At 39.2% G+C, this 20,571-nt stretch overlaps 1 protein-coding gene across 4 annotated transcripts in view; it reads left to right on the top strand.

The window, feature by feature from the left end:
- The window catches only part of LOC139966615 (uncharacterized), a 52,786-nt gene that overhangs the window by 12,449 nt on the left and 19,766 nt on the right, over positions 1-20,571 (top strand). For 2 of the 4 annotated variants that reach the window (XM_071969836.1, XM_071969837.1), the window contains 8 exons: positions 7,586-7,841; positions 8,176-8,384; positions 11,974-12,340; positions 14,344-14,465; positions 14,847-15,135; positions 15,762-15,907; positions 16,777-17,065; positions 18,544-19,071. In XM_071969836.1, the coding sequence (XP_071825937.1) occupies positions 7,586-7,841; positions 8,176-8,384; positions 11,974-12,340; positions 14,344-14,465; positions 14,847-15,135; positions 15,762-15,907; positions 16,777-17,065; positions 18,544-19,071 (2,206 nt within the window). Of the gene's footprint in view, positions 1-1,402; positions 1,844-7,585; positions 7,842-8,175; positions 8,385-11,973; positions 12,341-14,343; positions 14,466-14,846; positions 15,136-15,761; positions 15,908-16,776; positions 17,066-18,543; positions 19,072-20,571 lie in introns of all 4 variants that reach the window. The other 2 variants (XM_071969834.1, XM_071969838.1) reach the window with 2 other exon arrangements.

Consider the following 20,571-nt stretch of genomic DNA (forward strand, 5'->3'; position numbering starts at 1 on the left):
GTTTTCTCATTTTAAAGTTCTATCAAAACCAGAATATTCCTATACTTTTCCAGAGTCTTGAACCTGCGGCATCACCGTATAGGTTAGTGAAAATAAACCCTTCCCCAACTATCATACATAATGTATACATAAGACGATACTATTCGACTATATACAAACGTGATGAACTTCAATAGTAACTAGCACATCCACCCGGTAAATTTATCACCAAGGTCGAGTGGTAGACGAGAGCGGGACCGAGGTAATACCCGGGGTGCGGGTGCACTAAACGATAAAATAATAATAATCGTGTTTAATATAACTATATTACAATTGACTACTGTTTTACTTTGTTATTGGTTACCTCGTATACACGCAACGAACTAAGCCGCAACCATACGAGTCATGTTGACGTCAAATCCTCAGGTATATACGTCAGTTCCTGGCCACACTGGGGTCAATAATGCAAAAACAAGTACATATCAAAACATATTTCCGGTGCATTTATATGAGCGTAGAAAACAAAGAACATAAATCTTTAGACTTTCGGATAAGGCACTCTGACGCTTTTCCGGTTGCGGATGGGTGGTTAGATGTCGGTACTCCTCCCTCCCCCCCCCCCTTTCACAACTTGGGACCCGGCCACACCGGCCAATCGCCTCTGACTGCCATGCAGTTTGAAGACATACGCATATATATGCCATTCTAAGTTTTCGTTCTTCTTTAGTTACTGTTCAATCTCTAACGAGATGGAAGGCCCACTTGGTATCGGCATCTCCTCTTTCAATATCTGAAAATTGTCCATACGATTGTTGGATATACTTACTGTATGTTTCAGGATGAAGAGGGTGGAAACAGGGTGCGAGAGGATGCGACGATGTTGTAGGAGTCTTTCTGAGTTTTTGTATCAATTAAGCATGAACTCGTTTGGCATGTAAACAGTGTGTTTCGTCATGCCATTTTCATGGTTTCAACCTATACGCGACGTCTTCGTTTCATTTCATGGAGAGTATTTTTTTTTTACAACTTGTTAAGGCATGTTGTAATAAGTGGGACGAAATATAAGGAAAACCAATCACCTCCTTCTACGTCATCATCAGTAATAAGATGTTTGGTCATACTGTGAAACCCTCCCAGATTATTTTCACCATTTGAAGTATAAACAATTTCGTCAAACAGAATCTTTTTCAATTTGCTATTAGTTTTCATACAAAACCAAAATATAAAAAATAAATAAATAAATAAATAAAAAAATTACACATGACCAGTAAAGTTAAGCAAATGGTCATATTACTAGATTTTAGCAATTGATTAATGTCAAATATTTATCAAAACCAAATTCTTATTAGTTACCGAATGATATTCTGTAGCAGCTCAAAAAGGGAGATTTTTTAATGATCTCTGGTCTTGGTTTTTTTCCCAGATGTTACGGATGCCTTGACTGTCCGTGTGTCCCAATTCGAATGGACCATCAATCCTCTTACCATTAGGGTCGGAGCAGAAAGTGACGTTCGTGTCAGAGTAAACGTGACGTCCTCCCGTTTCTCTGACAATATGGGCAAGGGGAAGGGTCTCTGGCGGGTTGGGATCTTTGGCAGTCAAAATAATTATGGGCACGGTCCAAAATATGATTATCGCCCTCAAATCCTTCCACGGAAGGAACAGGGGAAGGCGGTAAGAAGAGGCCAGAAGTTAGTATTTGATATTGAAACCAAATTTAATCTCCGTGGGCTCGGTCCCAATTCTGCGTTTCCTTATATGTGTTTAGAATACACCCAGGGTGATTATCCAAAACCGCCTTTCGCTCTAATCATAAAACGTACTGATATCATCACTTCGTGCCAAATGACGCCAGCTGGGCAAGGTAGGACAATCTTATCAATGTGCCTGCTCCGTTCGTCAACCTCCCAACCCCATTCAGCCCAGTTTACCATGCATACAACAAAGTGCTAATGTATAGCTGTCGGTTTGTGTGGTCACCCTCAAGCATGGATGTGTATAACATAAACTCCACTCGTAACAGACTGTTGCATCAACCACCACCACCCCTCTACCCTCCCCCTCCCCAATACGATAAACATTTGCTTACTTGAACCAACCCGAGCGCAATACCACATTTTATTTTTCATAATGTCATGCAAGAAAGTTGGGTTCTGTGCTACCAATGTTGGGGGAGTGCTATATATCTCTGTTAACGATTTTAACGTATACATATATATATATATATATATATATATATATATATATATATATATATATATATATATATATATATATATATATATATATATGTATATATGTATATATATATATATATATATATATATATGTATATATATATATATATATATATAGTTATCCTCAATTACACTGATGGAAGTCACCTCTATGAATATAGTGACGTTCGTTTAAATCCTTTGAAAAATTGATTAATTGGGCAAGCTTTCATTCGAGATTAGTCGGTTACATACATGTACCACCCACAGTCAGTGATGTTTGATGAACTTTTCCTGCCAGCATGTATTCTTGCTAAATAGCTTACGTCATGCAATATGTCGTGATATTTTTGAGTTGTGACCATTGTATAAATGTGTATTTTGCCTGAACCCAAAGCAGCATACCCTGGTGAGACCTACATGGACTCAGCTTGGTTGAAGAGGGCTTAAGGGGGCTAATTAGGTCCACGGTCCCTATAGGGTGGGATAGTTTAGTGGGTAATCTTTTCTTAAAACCCAGCAGGGCATAATCCCTTGAGAACTGTATGCAATTAACCGCATGTAACGTCCACTATCGAACTATACATAAGCGAAATGTGTCATGCGCCTCTGCTTGTGCCGAAGTGACTTTAGACTGGTCAGTAGTGACGCCATGTATGTTCATGCACAATTCGAATCACAAAAAAAAAAGATTGTTACAAGAAAATAAAATGCAGACGAACATAGCGATAGTTTTACAAAACTTATACTTTGACAACTCTCTGAGTACCAGGTTTTGCCGTGCACGTTTGGGTGTCTGTCTGTCTGTATGTTTGTCTGTCTGTCTGTATTAGGTTCGTCGTACAATTCCACGTACAGTTCGATTACGTAGACAAGATGATACTGCTTCACATTCCTTCTCAGTGGTTATATTCTTACGTGACCTAGTTTAAATTGATTAACCTACACCTCACCCGGCCGGTCACCAATTTCTTTACACTAAGATCTTAACCAAATGTGAGCTCAGTCTATATTGACGTGCTATTTCTGCGAGGGAAGCACAGCAAGAAGTTGTAGATCGTTTGTATTATAGAAGAGCATTACGTGTAGGTGGTCGGTCATCTCAAATCAAAGAGACATTCTTGTTTTTTTTTCTTCTCAGTCTTAACACAGTAAAATAGGTCTGTATATTGTACCATATGCGTCATGTACCATAGTGGCATATACTAGTTTTACCTGTACAGTATATGGCCATAGCTTATATATCAGAGCATTGAAGTATGAATGTTGCTTTTATATGCTTCAAACATAATGAACGCGAAAGATCGTGAATTTCACTGAGCCAAGAGTACCATATCGCGCGTACAGTGTAGGGTATGACGTCATTGCTTACCAAGGGATGATGCATCACCTTTAATTGGTTATGCTAGTTAGAAAGATAAGATAAAATGGATGATTTGCGATTCGAAAACAATACGACAACGCAAAGGGTTAAGGTGGTGTGATGGTTCGTAAGTCGAAATCGTGCTACGAGCTAGCGGTCCATAATTCACTCAAGCACACGGCACTTGTTTGAATACCGGAATCATCATGGGATTCATATATTATTATGTGCAGGCCTGAGTTGAATGGGTGGGTATGTACCCACTTAAAGTAGCTGCAAAATCAGAATAATTGCTCTTTCTGATATATATTTTTTGATATGTGTGATCGTTACCAGTAGACAATAAATATCCAAAAACGCTATAGTTTCCGGATCAACGGGACTCCCTCCTTGACAGCCCCTTCGTCCTTGACAGCCCCTGCACTTCCATCCAATAACAGCGTACCCCCACCCGCCAAAATATCCTCTAACGCATCTGGTGTGATGTGGCAGTAGTTTTGGGGTCACAACATGTATGTTTAATTACTTGAAAGTTCTAGTACAAATGTATTTATTTTTTATTATTTTTTTTATTTATTTAAACTTTATTTTGAGAGGGTAACTCGTTTAGCCGAAGCTAATCTTCCACGAGGCCCTCGTACAATACAAAAATGGATAAATATCAATTAAAATATATAAGTATAAAAATAATATACTAAATATCAATTAAAAATAAATAAAAAATGAATAAATATCAACTAAATATCAATTAAAATATATATGTATAACCTAAACAACACTCGGAACACATATTGTTACAAATCCATAGCCTATACATTTATCACAATACTTACAATGCTATTGACCAAACAAATTAAACTGGAAACAGGGATAGATGCTGATTTTGCCATTAAATACCAATTTAGAGCAGGTGTAAGCTGCGGAAGGGGGGGGGGGGCTGATGATGGAGAAGGTGTGCAAGGAGTTGGGATGGGAGAGTGAGCATATTTCGCAATAACTATTTCACGAAGATATGCTTTGAAACAGATTGCTTTGTCCACAGCAGCTAGATCTGAGGAGAGCAGACGTGGTTCTATACTCTAATTTTACCAATATGTAATCTTTGCTCCTTCCTGTTGTTCGCTTCTAATACAGGGGAACTAGCATGCCCCTACTCCTATGCAAGTACAATTAGCAGGAACTGTACACGGTCGTTCATGTTAACACATAGTTCGGATGAATTAAGTAGGAGCCATGTTTGATTAAGCAGCTGATTTCAAATGTTTCCCATGCTTGGATATACCTGTCGGTCGTTAACATAGTGCAATTACTTTATTGGCGAGTAAGGCTAATGTTTCATTTTCTCCCCCATCACAATTTTGTAAAGGAGGAAAAAAGTTTAGGCCAAGCGTTCTAACTGAGGGTCTCCCACCCTCACTGAAGGCTGGTTATGCCACAGTGACCGGCAGGTGGTAATAACAATGTAATAGAAAGGTGTTAGTGGTTTCCACGAAACTTTACACTATAGTTATTCCCGTTTTTCTGTTAGAAATTGAAAAAAAAATGACGTTATGTGATTTTAAAGTATTAAACAATAGCTTTAACAGATTGACGTGTGACAGTTGTTGTTTGTTTAACAGGAATTTCAGTGGCTTGCTATGTGCTACAAATAGAATCAAAATTGTATAAATGCTTGATGAGGATACCCCGCAAATATGTTTTAACGCTCAAACCTTTGAGTCCTGTGTGACGTGTGTCTATCATACGTCGAGAAAAGTTTGTTTTGCAACAGATGGTGTCTACACGTCGAAATTATAACAACAACATCAGTAACAACATCAGATTCCATAAATCAAGCACTACCATCTTGTTCATTGTGGTGATATCATCTGCCATCTTAGCGGAAGTTAAACGTGATAGGTTTTCAGTCTACGTTTTACATTGAATCAATCAATGGCACCCATATGCGCCTTTAACCTATCACGTCTTAGCCTACCTATGATCTCAAAATTGCTTCGCAGTTGTAGGTCTACTTAGCATTGTTTTCAAAAATTGCGCCGCGGTGAGAGGGCAGGTTGAGAAACAGGTTCCCCCGCCCCCCCCTTCCCATATGCCCTCTAAAGTCCCCTTAGTGTCTAACGGTTCCATGGTCCGATGATTGACGTTCGATGATAAGACTGAATAAGTTTTATACTGTATCTGTTCCACCAGTTTGCACTATTAAGCACAGAAATTTATAACTAGATTGTTATCAGTTTTAGACGCACTGCGAAGTACTGAATTACCTACTTTAAGGTAAGATAATTAGAAAACAAAGAAACAAGGCTTAGTCTTAGACTAGAGGTACTATGGGGAATGTCAGGGAGGATATTGGTTCAATGCATGACACTGCTTGCTACTTGTAGGACGTGGGGGAGTAGTTTCACGAAATACATTTAGATTTGCAACGTTGATACTGTAGGCCCCTAGGCCTACGCCCTAGCCTTATGTGCGAATGGCTATTGAACCACACACTTCACAACACGTCAATCCTAGGTCGGGTTCATAACTGCTTGGTTGTGAAGTTACTCTTTAAAAGTTATTAAACTCATGGTACTTTATGACGCTAATGATGCTCCACATATGCCTGCAGTAGGTTGACAGTAAGAAATGATCACCCAAGATTGAATAATAACAAATAATTTGACCCCAACTTAGTAGAACTTAGAAGTTCTTTTATGTGTTTTACAAGCTCAGTAGGTCTAAGCAGTTTCATATTTTGCATCCTTTAAAATCTAGCTAATGAAACAAAATTGTATTTTTGGTTTCCTCTCTTTGAATATATGCCGCAATTTCACTGAGGACATGTTGCCAACATTTCTTTGTTTTTAAGGATATGCAGTTGATGCGATTTGTTTGGGGAATCCATGGCCATCTTCTGCTATGTGTTTAAAATATCCCTATTAGGCTTTCAATCTCATACAAACATTTTCAACTCTTTTGCCAACTGGGGGAAATACCTTTTACAAAGTTAAACCACTTTTGACCACATTGCATTAAATTTCATCAAGCCTTTTGCAAAGATGGAACTCACAGAGTAAAATAATTCTGTGCGCAATTTTTCAATTTTGATTTGTCAGCAAAGGATACTTAGCGCACTGTCCATCAATTAAAATTAGAAGAGTAATGGTAAATAAAATGACACATATCAGTATGTGATTTGTCTTTCTTGCCAGAATGCTTTAATAATTTTGTAATTAATCTTCTAAGGTGCGCACAGCTACCCTAGCCTTGACTGCAAGTAATGTGCATTTTGGACATGACATTTTTAGCTTGTAATGCATGAATTTAACTACTAAAGCATCCTTGCAATTTTTCACATTTCCCCACAAGTGCTGTAGACATTTAGTCATGTATACTATATGCAAGCTGTGCATGTATAATTCCCATGCATGTAAAGAACTTCAATATGAGAGTTTTTGCGTTGATCGATGAAATTTGCTATAAAATTCATATAAGAAGAAAAATGCTCTATTTGAGGTACAATTCAAGAAATGCTATACTTCAGATGAGGTACCTGGACATATATATACAAGATCTTCCAGTGACAATTTCTTCTTTAAAATTGCTTAAAAGACCCAATATTGCTAAAAGTGACTTTAATGATTTATATTTGCTATGGTGAGTATCCATACTGTGTGGTCATGAAAGCAGAGTGTACTTAGAGACACAGACCCCTGAAGATATCATTTCACTAAATTTCATTTGATGGTCCTGATCAGGACCATCAAATGATCCTCCATATCTTCAATATATACAGCCTTTAATTGGCAGCAGAAAAATTTAGTTACTGTACCCATTAAGTCTTGCAGTACATGATATACACTCAAAAAGAGATCTTCAACCATTTGAGCTTCATCGCTTATGATTGGTTCTGTGGATGAATCTCTCTACGAGAGACATTCTTTTCTTCAAAATTTGACATTTCCTGTTCGAAGATATGATCATCATGATCAGAGTGAAATGTTTGTGTCCATCCGCCCCCGGGTCAAACAAATTACTTTTGCAGCTGGAGATCACAGCGCCGTCGGAAATCCTCTTGGTTCGATGAACAACGCCATTTTCAACGGTATCCGGTGGGACGTTTATTCACCGAGACAGATAGATACTGAAGCGGCTACTCCTATCCGTATTATTCTTACTATCGGTGTCGATAGATCTTCTGACAGCATCCACGGGGAAAACCTCTGGAGAGTCGACCTCTTTGCCAGTCGCAACAGAGAAGGGACTGGACCAAAATACTTTCACAGAGAACAAATTCTTTCGTAAGCTCTGAACGTCACTGTTTCAAAGAACTTACAATCAGCTTACATTGACCTACTTTCCCCGTCCCTCTCCTGATACCTCCTCACCCATGTCTTCAGGGACCATTTATGGATATGTTCTGACCTGTGTATGATGACTTGGCAGACCTGTAATGAACAACGCATTTGATTCCTTACAAAAAACTAGACCAAAAATTGTTGTTCATTTCGGCATGCTGTCCCCTGCATGTCTCTCGAACGGTCTTTGACCACTTTCGGCCGTTCTATAGCAAAGTTTTCAGTCGACAACTTTTAACGTTCTGTTTTTATGTTTGCCCATGTATTATCTTTCTAGGAGGAAATACCAAAGCAAGAGCTTGGACAATACTGCTAGGACTCTGAACTTCAGCATCAATACAGCAATTGAATATTATGGAATTAACTGTCACCCCAATGATCCGTCCTTCTTTTGTATTGAGTTCTCTCAAGGCGAGAATCGTAATTTTAATATTCCAATATATGGCGACGATGGTCTCAGGAATTGTCAAGAGATAGAATGCAAGGGTAGGTTTATTATCGAAGAAGTAAATACATTCATGCACCCCACTTTATCTAAAGGAGTAAATCCTGTGAATGCATGATGCCATTTGAGAAAATGAAAAACTTGAAATTGTCTTTTGTTTTGCTTTATAATATTTTGTCCCAATTTAAGGAGCAAATCTTGAAGCTGGGTTTTTCTCTTTACTAGTAAGAGTAGAGTGAATGATGTCACCAGGCCGATGATACGGAAATCTTGTTGTGTAATTGGTTTCCTTCAAGATGTTTCAGTTATTTTATATCAAAGATCCTTTTGAAGAAAAAATGTTGCAATTTGATGAAATTCTGTTGAGCAAAAGAAGCAAAACATTCCAAAACGTATCAAAAAGAAGATTCTAACAGTAAAAGTAAAGTCTTTGAAGAACGTTTACTGTCACAATGACATCAATGCAGACTATACCGTTTGGACATATGCCATCCACTTCCTGGAATATAAAAGAAGGTTTAGTTGTCAGTCAAAATAGTTTACATCAAAATCAACCATATCTCGAGTTTGTTGAAAAGATATTGAGATGGGGATTTTGATTAACACAGTGGTACATTTGTCTCTTCAATACAATTAGAATATCCCCTTTTAATAAAATCAACAAGCCATGTCAGTACTGGAACACAAATTTGTGAACGTCCCTGGTGGCTGTCTAAGGGATTTATTGTGACTGATTGTTGCAATAGTTTATCATTGGCATTGCCATTAGTAAAGACAACATAGTCTACCTGGACTGCATAAGTGCTGTTAGTTATTAACATACTGAGATGGGAATGTTGGTTTTAAATAAAAGTAAAGACAACATAGTCTGCCAGGACTGCAAAAGTGCTGTTAATTAAACAAGTTGAGATGGGAATGTTGGTTTTAATAAAAGTAAAGACAACATATTCTGCCAGGACTGCATAAGTGCTATTAATTAAACAAGTTGAGATGGGAATGTTGGTTTTGAAAAAAAAATACACCATATAGATTTATTTATACAGCAATTGTTATAAATGGTATGCAAGGTATTGTGACATCTCTGGGATATCACTTCCCCTTTCCCCGTCCCCCACAGCAAAGAAATAATTGTTGACGATAAGCAGTATTAAACATGAGGCTTATGTAAGGTGTGGAAATCATGCCAATTCTTTGACAGGCGACGATTGTTAACCTGTTCATCACGTGTCTATGTTCTGATTGGCTACCTGTGCCTATTTGGCATTTAGCCAAGATAAAATAGCTTGAATTTGGAAGCATGATATGGGGATTGCCATTGGCTAAGGCCAGGATAGTTCAGTTGATAGACTGTAATCATGAGGACATTGGATTGGCATTCCTCTAAAGCTATTAAAACAATTTTTGGTTCTTATCATATTGTTTAAAATTATCCAGTCAGTTTTGCATAATTTCTGATTTTAGAGCTCTTCAGTCGATTAACTAGATTTACGAATTGAGCATCGCCGTTGTAACAACTACAACAAAATAAAATCAATATTTAATAAATATTGTTATGGACTATAAAGGGGCTACAATACCCAAGTAATATTTTTGATGTTGTTCTGATATGTTTTTGTTAATGTTTCCATTAAAGCATGAGGGTGAGTATGTAGTGGTTTCAGAATTGCTAAAAATCCTAAAATGGTCACAATATTTGCGAAACGAACAGTGCGCATTTAGTCCTTCCTCCACAAGTTTTGTATATGGTTGCATAAGCAGTGCATGGTCATGGCGTTTAAGAAGGGTCTTTGTTTTTACCCTGTATTTGAAAGGAGACAGGCAGGCTTTGGTATACATTCTATGACCCACAAATTTTTGATACCAATCTAGAAGCACTTTTCCTTTTATTTTTTTATATTGCTTTACCTTGCAACAGACCTCAGCATCAAACAGTTGATCCACTCAGGTCTTCCTGTGTGTCACCACCTTGTTTTGTTTATCAAGACAACCTCACACTCTCCGGATTTATAAATTTATTTACACCTGGCCAAACCTTTTTCCAGTTTTGCTTTTTCCACCGCTAATTTGCATTCGGAAATTGGTGGCGGGAATGTTTTTTAGACAAAATCCTTTGTGTAAATTTATCGGCCTCAAGGTACTAGTGCAACAACTAAGTTCTGATTTGTGTTTACAGTCACTTCAGCAGTAGTAAAGTTGACTATTGCTGAAGTGACTTTGTAAAACCCCCAGAATGTTGCTACTTTACTTTTTATATATGATAAGTCACCATCTTAATATTCTAGTTTCAATTTTTTTCCCCAATTTGATCCCTCTTTGATACTTTTTTCAATAGTCTCCTGACTTCCCTCCTTATCTCCCTTTTTTTTTGGCATCTGAGGCAGTTTGAGCCGTGTTTCTATATCGTTGAACATTATTTAATATTAATATATTACAGCTGATTTTTGCTGGATGTCAGATCATCCAAGATACTCTATACTATATTTTCGGAACATCTCAAAAGCTACACCTGGCAGACACGTTTAACAGACTTTTATAACCTTACAGTAAATTCCATGCCTCACTATCAGGACATTTCAATAGTATATTATACCTAACAGTAAATCCAATGTGAATAATTGCATTATAATTCCTCATATCAATGTAATAATTATTAATGTGAGATTTTGATGGTTTTGAATTGCTTTGTATAGAAGGAGTCAAACAAGAAGTTACTAGAATTTGCTATTTTTAACTCCCTTTCTTTGTATATTTTGTATGTCTATTTTGTATTGTTATGGTCATGATTATTCGATATAAATTATGATTGCTGCTACGACCACCATACATGGCATCCAATTGTGAAGGTGATTGGTAAAAATGTCACATCTGTGACACTCTATCCATGCATGGCAATTCTAAATCCCGATATTGATGTCTGTCTCAAATATCACATAAAATGTGTCATGCCGATGGTATATAAGAAACTCTTCGAAAACTCTTCCATGATTATCACAGTGAAAATGATTGACTTTCCTAGGCCAAGTTTGTTACAGCAATGCATTTAAATATACAGTACATTTTATAATGAGAAACACTTGCTGTGTACTGCTTCCGTACATACTTTTACTGACTGTTTATCAGTGCCCCTACACCAAGTTAAGGGGGGGGGGCCATGCCCTCCCCCACAATTATTTTCACAGCAGTGGTTTTCTCTCAGGCACTGTTGCAGTCGCAGGTGGTAAAATTACGTCGCAACGCCAGTAAACATGTTTTTTTTTCTTCTTTTTTACTTCTGACCCATCCCAATGTCAAACCTGTGATTGGGACTATGCTCATCAGGTTCTTTTGGGTAAATAATTTGGGTTACTTTGTTGTGATATAAAAATGGCGACGCAAAATGACAGGTTAACAGTGCAGATTGGAACTATATAACACTTTTATGTATATATTGAGTGTGAAGTGCAGGATTTTCTGAATTCAAATACAATTTGAGTTTTATTGTTGTTCCATCCTTGAAAACCTTCAATACCAAGATTGAATACTTTAATTTCAATATAATCTTTTCTCTCTTTTTCCTCTTCCCTCTTCCCTCCTCTCACCCCCACCCCCCCCCCCCCCCTCCCTCCAACCCCATCTCCATCTGCACAAAAGCACCTGGTGGGCAAGCAGCTCATCATGAGCCAGGTGACAGTAGGCATCATGGCAGTGGGTTACCACAGGCTGTAATATCTTCGGTGGGATGGTCCACGGGTCGATACATGGTCAGCCGCAACCAGCCCAGCCGACTGAATATGCGGATGACAGTCTTACCGAGTCCTTCCTCCGATTTAATCACCGGCACTGGGCTATGGGAGGTGGTCGTCTTTGGTTCCGAACATCCCCGAGGCTCTGGACAGCGTTTTGAGCAGAATAGAAACATTTTAACCAGAAGGCAAGAGAGCCAACCCCTTTATCCCGGTGAGGAGATGATCTTTGATGTGGAATTTGATTTTATGATCGGCCAAATAGGATGCGATCGGTGAGTATTGTCAAAACTTTCAACTTTGAAGGTCAGATTCTTTCAGGCACCTTTGTCTAAAAGAAAAGCTGTAGTGGCACTGCAAGATCCCCCGCAGCCAGGCTGTGTCCAATATCGGACAGTAGAGTATGTGAGACTGCAGCCCCCTCAGCACCCTACTTGTGACAATTTGCCCTCTTGTTGTTGCCATAGCTTCAGTACAGCTAGGCATGTCTTTGTTCCCGCTAGAGGACAAGCGTCTAACTGTTATGCCACTACTTAAAGGCATTGAAGACTCGCGCACAAAGAAACGTCTCATGCCAGTAATCTGACCTAGTTTCGAATGAGGTGTAACAGAGGTTTGAGACACCACCATCGATCCCAGAAAATACACACACAGCTTGCTACCATCGGTACTTAGACACTAGTGCACAGTCAATACATACAGCTATGGTCAATACCCACAGCACAGTGTACATAGCAGCGATGGACATCTCAGGTCTAGATAAAAGATAACAAGGTACCACGTTTCATTACTGTCTGCATTTTGTAGCAACACGAAAAAAACTTCACTTGGCAAGCAACGGAAAGTTAACTTTTTCAGATGGCGGCACGCGGTTTGGGGGGAGTCTTCAATGCCTTTAATTGGTTGATGTAGATGATCTTGGGCAGTGACGTAGACAAATGTTTAGTCAATCTGTTTTTTTCTTTTTTTTTGCCCTAACTTTCTTTTACACACTACCACATTTTTTTTCTTGAAATGATATTTATTTATAGGGAAGTGATAGCGCAAACACCTGGATTAGCTCCTGTGCGTGGGTGACGGGGCTTTGTGGTGCCATTCGTGGAAGGAATTCCTCTTGAGGGAGCATTCAACTCAAACAAACAAAAATAGTATCGATAGAAAACAGCATCTTCACCCCCACCTATGGTGTATGAAAACAAACTAGCAGCAAGAAAAAAAAATATATATATTCAAAGACATACAGAAGATGATATGTAGAAAGATTATATATGGAAACAGCTCTACTGTTAGTCTCAAGGTCATGGTTAACAGGTGCATCAATCAAATTACCTGGTTTCTTAATTCCATCCACAAGCTGGGATTTTGTTGTGATTATGAAAAGCATCATGGTATGTAACCTTGACTGTAACAGGCAACATGTTCCCCATCAATCATGTATCAAAACTTCCCAGGAGTGTACAAAGTACAAATGCCACTCCCCCCCCCCTAATACAAGTAGAGGGTTAACTTTTACATGTCAAAGTTAAAATTAAGTGTAAAGGCATGCTGTGGCCATTTTGACCCTTTATGGCCTATGCAGTGGCAATAATCTATGCTGTATGAATGGGGAGTGGGGGTGGGGAGTTGGAGAGGGTCATGAATTTTCATTAAAACTGGAAGAGAATTTTTTTCCCCTCTTTGTTTGTTTGTTGTACAAATGTTACAATAACAACAAGATATGCGGTTGTCTTTCAAGCATTGTGACACCTTACACTTACAGGGGAACAAACTAAGTATAAATCTCTCTGGTGAGTTTGATATTGAAAGGCGGGCCTTTGCAACCTTTCTTTTGGTATAGTGTGTATTGGTTGTATTTACATTATAAAACCTCTCATGTCATGTGGTCTGCTCTAGATCTCTCAAAGAAAATGGTATGACCTGGTAAATACCCCACCAGTGGTGGGGATCCACTGAGACCTGAGGGGAATTACGAGTAGAGTCACATATCTTACATTTGCTAGCTATTCCAACAAACTCAATAACATTTTAACAAAAAAAAAAAAAATTAAGGAAAAGGTGTTATTGATTGAGAGAATTTGGCATTATCTATTTTGTATTCATTAAATATTGATGAATTTTGTGTAAATGCATTGTTGCGATTTTACCCTTCATCCCACCCCCACCCCCCCCTCCCTCTCTCTCTCTCTCTCTCTCTCTCTCCTTGCCTACTTCATTCTTTGTCAATCTGGTGGAAATCCCCTCACGGAAATTGATCTCTTTTTTTTCCTTCAATTTTCAGCGTAAATTATTTCTGTGTGGAATTTAAGAAAGGAAGCAATGCCAATCCTGACTTTGAGATACCATCCACCCTCGGAGATAACACTATCAGAAAGTGCGAAGAAAGATCCTGCCCATTTCCAGGTTTGTCTGGTATTTATACCTCCCAGTATCGTAATGAATTGTAGATCAACTTACAAAGTATGCCAGGATATTTCTAAACAAGAAAAAAATACTTGATTATATTGGTTTTTTGTGTTGCTCTCAAACATTTGGCAAAATTGGATTTGCATTGATGCAAGATGCTTTATCACTTTTGCCTCTTTCCAACCAGAGGTTAAATGGGTACCTGTGAGGTAACTTGTCATTGGGCGCAGTATATAACTGCTGCCTACTGAAGGGATTGTCTCTGGGACAGGTTATCATTGACCAGGGGTAATATACCGTCTGTAATGCGCTTTGAGACCTATCGCTTGTATAAAGTGCTATACAAAATGCAAATATTATTAAATATTATTTTTACAGATGAAGCTGGCACAACCGCCCGCCTGACTAACATTGGTTTCTCGGTGCAACCTGGATCTGGTGATGCCCCACATGGACACGCTGACATGGGTGTTACAGCCACAGTCTCAACCAGTCTGAACTCTGACAGGATAGAGGGGCGAGGTCTGTGGAGGTTGGGCATTTTCGGAAGCCGAAGCCAGGACGGCTCCGGAGAACGGTTACACGAAATGCGGAATATTTTAAGTGACGATGTTGCAGCAATGCCTCTCATCCCAGGACAAGAGTTGGTACTGCCTGGTAATGCCATGTAAGAAAAGAATATTTACATGTTTCCTCTTTTTCATCTAGATGTCTCAGTGGTTCTTAGATCCAGACAGATTTTCAAAGGAAGGTTAAAGCTGGGGAGGGGGAAGGGGAGGGGAAGGGGGAAGGGGAGGGGAAGGGGGAGTTCAGCAAGAGATTGAGGTCAGGGATTGAGTCACTGAAAACCAATATAAAAGGGGCTCAGTTTAAACTGGTTAGTGTTCCAACTAAAATTTTATGGAGTGTTTCATTGAAAGGTTTGTACATGACTTCAAGAATATAGAACAAAGTTTTGTCCTCCAACTCAAGTGGCATATACAGTATCAAGAATAAATTTGGTATTGAAATGTAGCCTGCATTGATAGTTGTCGTTTCTTAATCAAGAAACTTATCCGACAAGATTTCAAAGTTGTTTCTATCCAGCTTTATCTAGCACTACAAGAAGCAATGGTTATATCAAGATTAATTGAACAGTCTTTTTTTTGGGGGGGGAGGGGAAGGGGGGGCAATGATATGTATTAAGCTTCCTCCGATTTCTTTCAAATTTCCTTGGTTTTTTTGTTGTTGTCAATTTGCAGGATGCGAAGGAAACGCCATGAATTGTTTATTTTTCCTTTTTTTTTTTTAAAGCATCAATCTTCAAGGTATTGGGACTGGTCAGGATTTTTCGTACTTTTGTATGGAATTTGCCAAAGGAGACCATGCGGACCCTGACTTCGATATGCCTATGCAAGGGGGCTCTATAGTGTCCTGTTCTAGTCTGGCAGGCACCCCAGGTATGCTCTTTGCTCCATCTGTCTCTCCACATCCGGTTAACGCCGGTGCCTTTCAATCATAAGGTTCCGAGTTTGAGTCACTCCAAGATTAATGTATGTCGTCCAGTTACAGAGTTGTCGACAATGGACAATTCATAATCATGGACGTTAACTATGAATCTAAGAGACTGTCTTTGGTCAGCTTAAGGCTTTGATAAGCCAATGATGGCTTCTTTGTGAGTTCCTGCTTGCAGGAGGATCTAAAATACATACATTTATGTATCACACAACCTGGCCCATTAGCCCCTTTTGCCAGTTTTTTTGTCATAAATTGACACAACAACAACAACAAAAACAGCTGCAGTCATTTCCTGTTTTAAATAATGAAATCATCTCATGCTTTGTAAAAAGAACAAAGGAGAAGTCTGACATTGTTTCTAACATTCTATCTATTTAGATCCTTCATTGTCACTTCTTACAACTCCCTCCTCTACTCTAACTTACGTAAGGTTTTATATACCAATATTGACTAAAACCAGACAATAAGTACCGTCGGGGGAATCTCCAGCAATTCAGCAAATATCAAGTTGATTTGGTCCCAAAGTCGCCACTTAAAAAATTGACACACGTAGATCGGAGACAGGTATCATAAATCTCCAAACCATTTATTTTGCGCGGAATCGCCAGCATCAAGAAGAAATATCAAGTTAATTGGTCGCAGAGTTGCCACTTTAAAAATGCACCGTTTCTGTCATATATATTGGAAAGAATACCAAAATAGAGGGAATGAGGGGAGGGGGGGTGTGGAGGGGGGATGAAATGAAATAAACTGCACAACATTCAGAGGCTCTGTTTCACATTCTTTTCTACTGTTCCGTCACCAAATAAAGTCCATGACGGCAGGCCAAGGGTAATGATGACTGGGTTTAGATCCTCATATGAGCTTGGACGAAAATACCAAGATGGGACCACAAGCGTGACCGTAGAGGCTACGGTAACACCCCATCAGCAGAGCGATCCGTTGCAGGGACAGAGACTTTGGAAGTTAGGAGTGTACGGCAGCAGTAACGAAGAAGGAACTGGAAGAAGGCAAACGGTATCTCCACAACTCTTGAGGCCACCAGATACGGACGTTCCCTTATCTCCCGGGGGTGACCTAGACTTTGTTGTGACCGACAAGTAAGTGGAGTTTTGCCGTTATTCATAACGCAGTCACCCACCTGCATATTTCCTGGTCACGGCAATGCATTTCGATATCTGTTTAGTTTGTGTAATTTTATGTCGGTGTTACCTTTGGCAGATGTCGTTACATTAGGCCAAAAAATACAGTTCAAAATAGAAGAGAAACAAACTTATTATCCATCGCAAATATTCTGTGTAGGTCAAATAAGAGTTTATGCTGTAAACTATAGGCAAGTCAAACGTACATTGACTGGAATGAAATTTATAGTATGCTCTCTTTGGTTTCATATCTCGCAGGTTTTGCAATATTGCGCTACTTTCAAGCTATTATCCTGTGTAGATCAATAAGATGAAAGTAGTTCAGAGGAAAGTGATGTTTGGATCCCAGCAGGATCTTCTTTAGAAGCTAAATATATGATTAACTCATGAAAAACCCATAAAGGTTAATTATTCAAAGAGGACAAACATGTCATTGAAGACTCGCCCCAAACCGTGTGCCGCGCTCTGAAAAAGTTAACTTTCCGTTGCTTGCAAGTGAAGTTTTCTGCTTGTCGCTACAAAGAGCAGACAGTAATGATACGTGATACCTTGTTATCTTTAGCTGGACCTGAGATGTCCATCTCTGTATCGTTTGTACACTGTGCTGTGGGTTATTGACTGCAGCTGTATGTACTGACTGTACAATTACCGACCGTAGCAAGCTGTGTGCATATTTTCTGGGATCGATGGTGGTGTCTAACACTTCTGTTACACCTCATTCTAAACTAGGTCAGATTACTGGCATTAGACGTTTCTTTTTGCGCGGGTCTTCACACCCTTTAATTAGAACATTAAACAGAGAAAAGAGGCCAAAGAAATGACATAGCAACGGTCAATGAGAAATGCAATAATAATCTTTGCCGTAAGAAAATTATTAGTTGGACTCAAAGAGAACCTTGAATAATCAGCTCGTCAGAAATCTTTGGAAGATAAATGCCAGATTTGTCTTGTAAAGTGTGCTTAGAAACGACTTGCGACTTGAAACTTGATGGAAAAGCTGTTTTTTCTGTGACGACACAGGCTTGTATGAAATGAAATGTATGGTGTAACGCTTCTGCCTGCCACTAAATTAGAATAAACTATTATTATTATTGGTATTTTCCTTGTTCTTGTTGTTATTTACCCCCCTCCCGACTATAACCCCCACAGCAGAGAAATTTTTGTGGGATAGATATTGGACCACTCATTGTACAATGGCACCTAAGAGAGAAATAATGGCCGAGCTTGAATTTCGTGACACCCTAAACTTCAGTGATCTGCTCCGATTTTAGTTATAGTTAATATAGTCTGTTAGCAGGCCTATTAGACCCAGGGAAGGAGTTTAATATTCCTTAATACCAGGGAGAGAGTAGTTACTTATATAGCTTTCAGATTCAGTGTTGAGAGACATTTTCCTTTGTGGCTAATTAAATTATGCCTCTCTTTTTTTTTAACAGTCTTGATCTGAGAGCTGTGGGCCCCGATACAAACTTCCCCTATCTCTGTGTGGAGTTTGGAAAAGATGCTAATGCATCACCAGATTATGAATTGGAGCTTGGTGGTCCGGAAACCATCGTCACATGCCACCTCTTGTATGGTACTGGAAACACCGATCCACACGAGATCGGCGGGACCGACCCTGACCGTGAGAGACCCGACCACGGTCACCACGGTGGAAGCAATCCGGGACACCACGGGGGCAACTCCAGGCCCAGGGCTCTTGTATCTGGATTTGGTTATGAGATAGGAACCAGGCCTGTACCGCGGTCGCATTTGACAAACGTCGAAGTTACAGCTGAAGTCCATCCATTCGATACTACCGATACCATCAGAGGTACCGATTTATGGAGACTCGGTATTTTTGGCAGCGCCGAGCCCGACGGCAGCGGCCCGAGAATGGGGGAAGTGCCACAGTTGCTCTCGGAAGAAGAAGGGTCCAAGACTCTAAGGAGTGGTTCCACTCTAACTTTGATGGGATCTGCAGCGTAAGAGAATGTCTCTGTTTTGCGTCATCAATATGTATATAAAGAAAACTCAGTCTGCGCTGAGTGGAGATATAGCTAGGCTGAATTTCAAATGTCCTTTGTCCAGTAGTAATCTGTAGGAAGAGTCTGCTTTGTAGCCTATGTGCCGCAAAGGAGCACTAATTATCACTGGCGTGCACAGGATTTGAAAGTCTGATATTAGGTATGAGCATGAAGCTTAATATGGAAAGGCAACCGATGTAGATGGAGGATTCTTCAAAGTAGGAACTTTAACCCTGTGGTCATTGAAGCCTACTCCCTCATGCTGGGAAGGGAGGGTGGGGGAGGGGGTGGTCTTGCTGTCCTTCCTAAGGAAAATATCAAAGTTCAGTATATTTAGACTATTAATTAGGTCTATGTTTGGGCTAAAAAGGCAAAGGTTCTGCTAATAAATACTTGAATTTCAGTGTGAGGGGGACGGAAGGGAAAGGGGGGGGGAGTGTACACCAGTAGGAGTAGTCTAATTCAATTCATAATTGACAATGGGAGGGGACAGGATTCCCACCCCTTTTCTAGACACCACTACAGATTGTTCTGCTTTAATTGGTTTTTAGTTGACTTTATTAAAATGGTATAAAGTTTAGTTTAATAATAGCTAACTGAATTTTGTCTCTATGGACATGGAGAAAGCACTTCATTGTTGTACTGATATTAGGCCGACATAATAAATGAGCATCGTTTTTTAATAGCCGTATCTGCAGCAGAATTTTGAGATGATGTGAAGAAATGTTTTTCGATGCAGTTTCTCACAAAGAAACATTCTATATGAACAAAGTGTAATTAAGCCATTGTGTGACTAACTCGTTATGTTTTATTACAAATAGTGCAGGAGGATTTGAGAGGGGTTTTTTTTGGCCCTTTTTTACTCTTTTTTTCATGACTTCTTGAAATGTGGTCAGGTGTGTAAAATGTTGTGGTTTAAATAAAATTTTTAAACTTAATTTGTGAAAGGGAATCTTTGAAATGATCTTACATTGTTCAATTGCAATCTAAATTTGTGAATAATAATACTTGATAGATTTGAAAAAAAGTTGTGAAAGAAAACCCACTCAAGAAGCTATTCTGAAGCCCGTCCAGACTGCTGTTTGATCATGAGCCCTGACTCAACTTAACCTTCGTTACATGAGCAATTGTTGCTAATTTAGGGGTGGGGGGGGGGGGTGGAGATTATATATGCTTTGGTCCATGACTGATCAAAATGTTGCCAGTTTTTAATGTCTCATTAGCTTCCTTGGGGAAAACTGAGCATGTACTTTTGCTTTCTGATTGGAAAGTGGTGCTGCACAGTTTTAAAATTGTAACCAATCACAGGGTGATAAGTTTGCATGTGACCTATTGAATGAGATCCGTTCATTAACAGCAAACGGTCATTGTGTGCACTTTTTCGGGAAAAGCCTTGTAGGTAATGAAATGTAATTGATGTAACTGCCCTTAAAATCATACCATCAAATTGCCTTAAGA

Source organism: Apostichopus japonicus, chromosome 4, assembly GCF_037975245.1.
Source record: "Apostichopus japonicus isolate 1M-3 chromosome 4, ASM3797524v1, whole genome shotgun sequence".
Taxonomy (NCBI): domain Eukaryota; kingdom Metazoa; phylum Echinodermata; class Holothuroidea; order Aspidochirotida; family Stichopodidae; genus Apostichopus; species Apostichopus japonicus.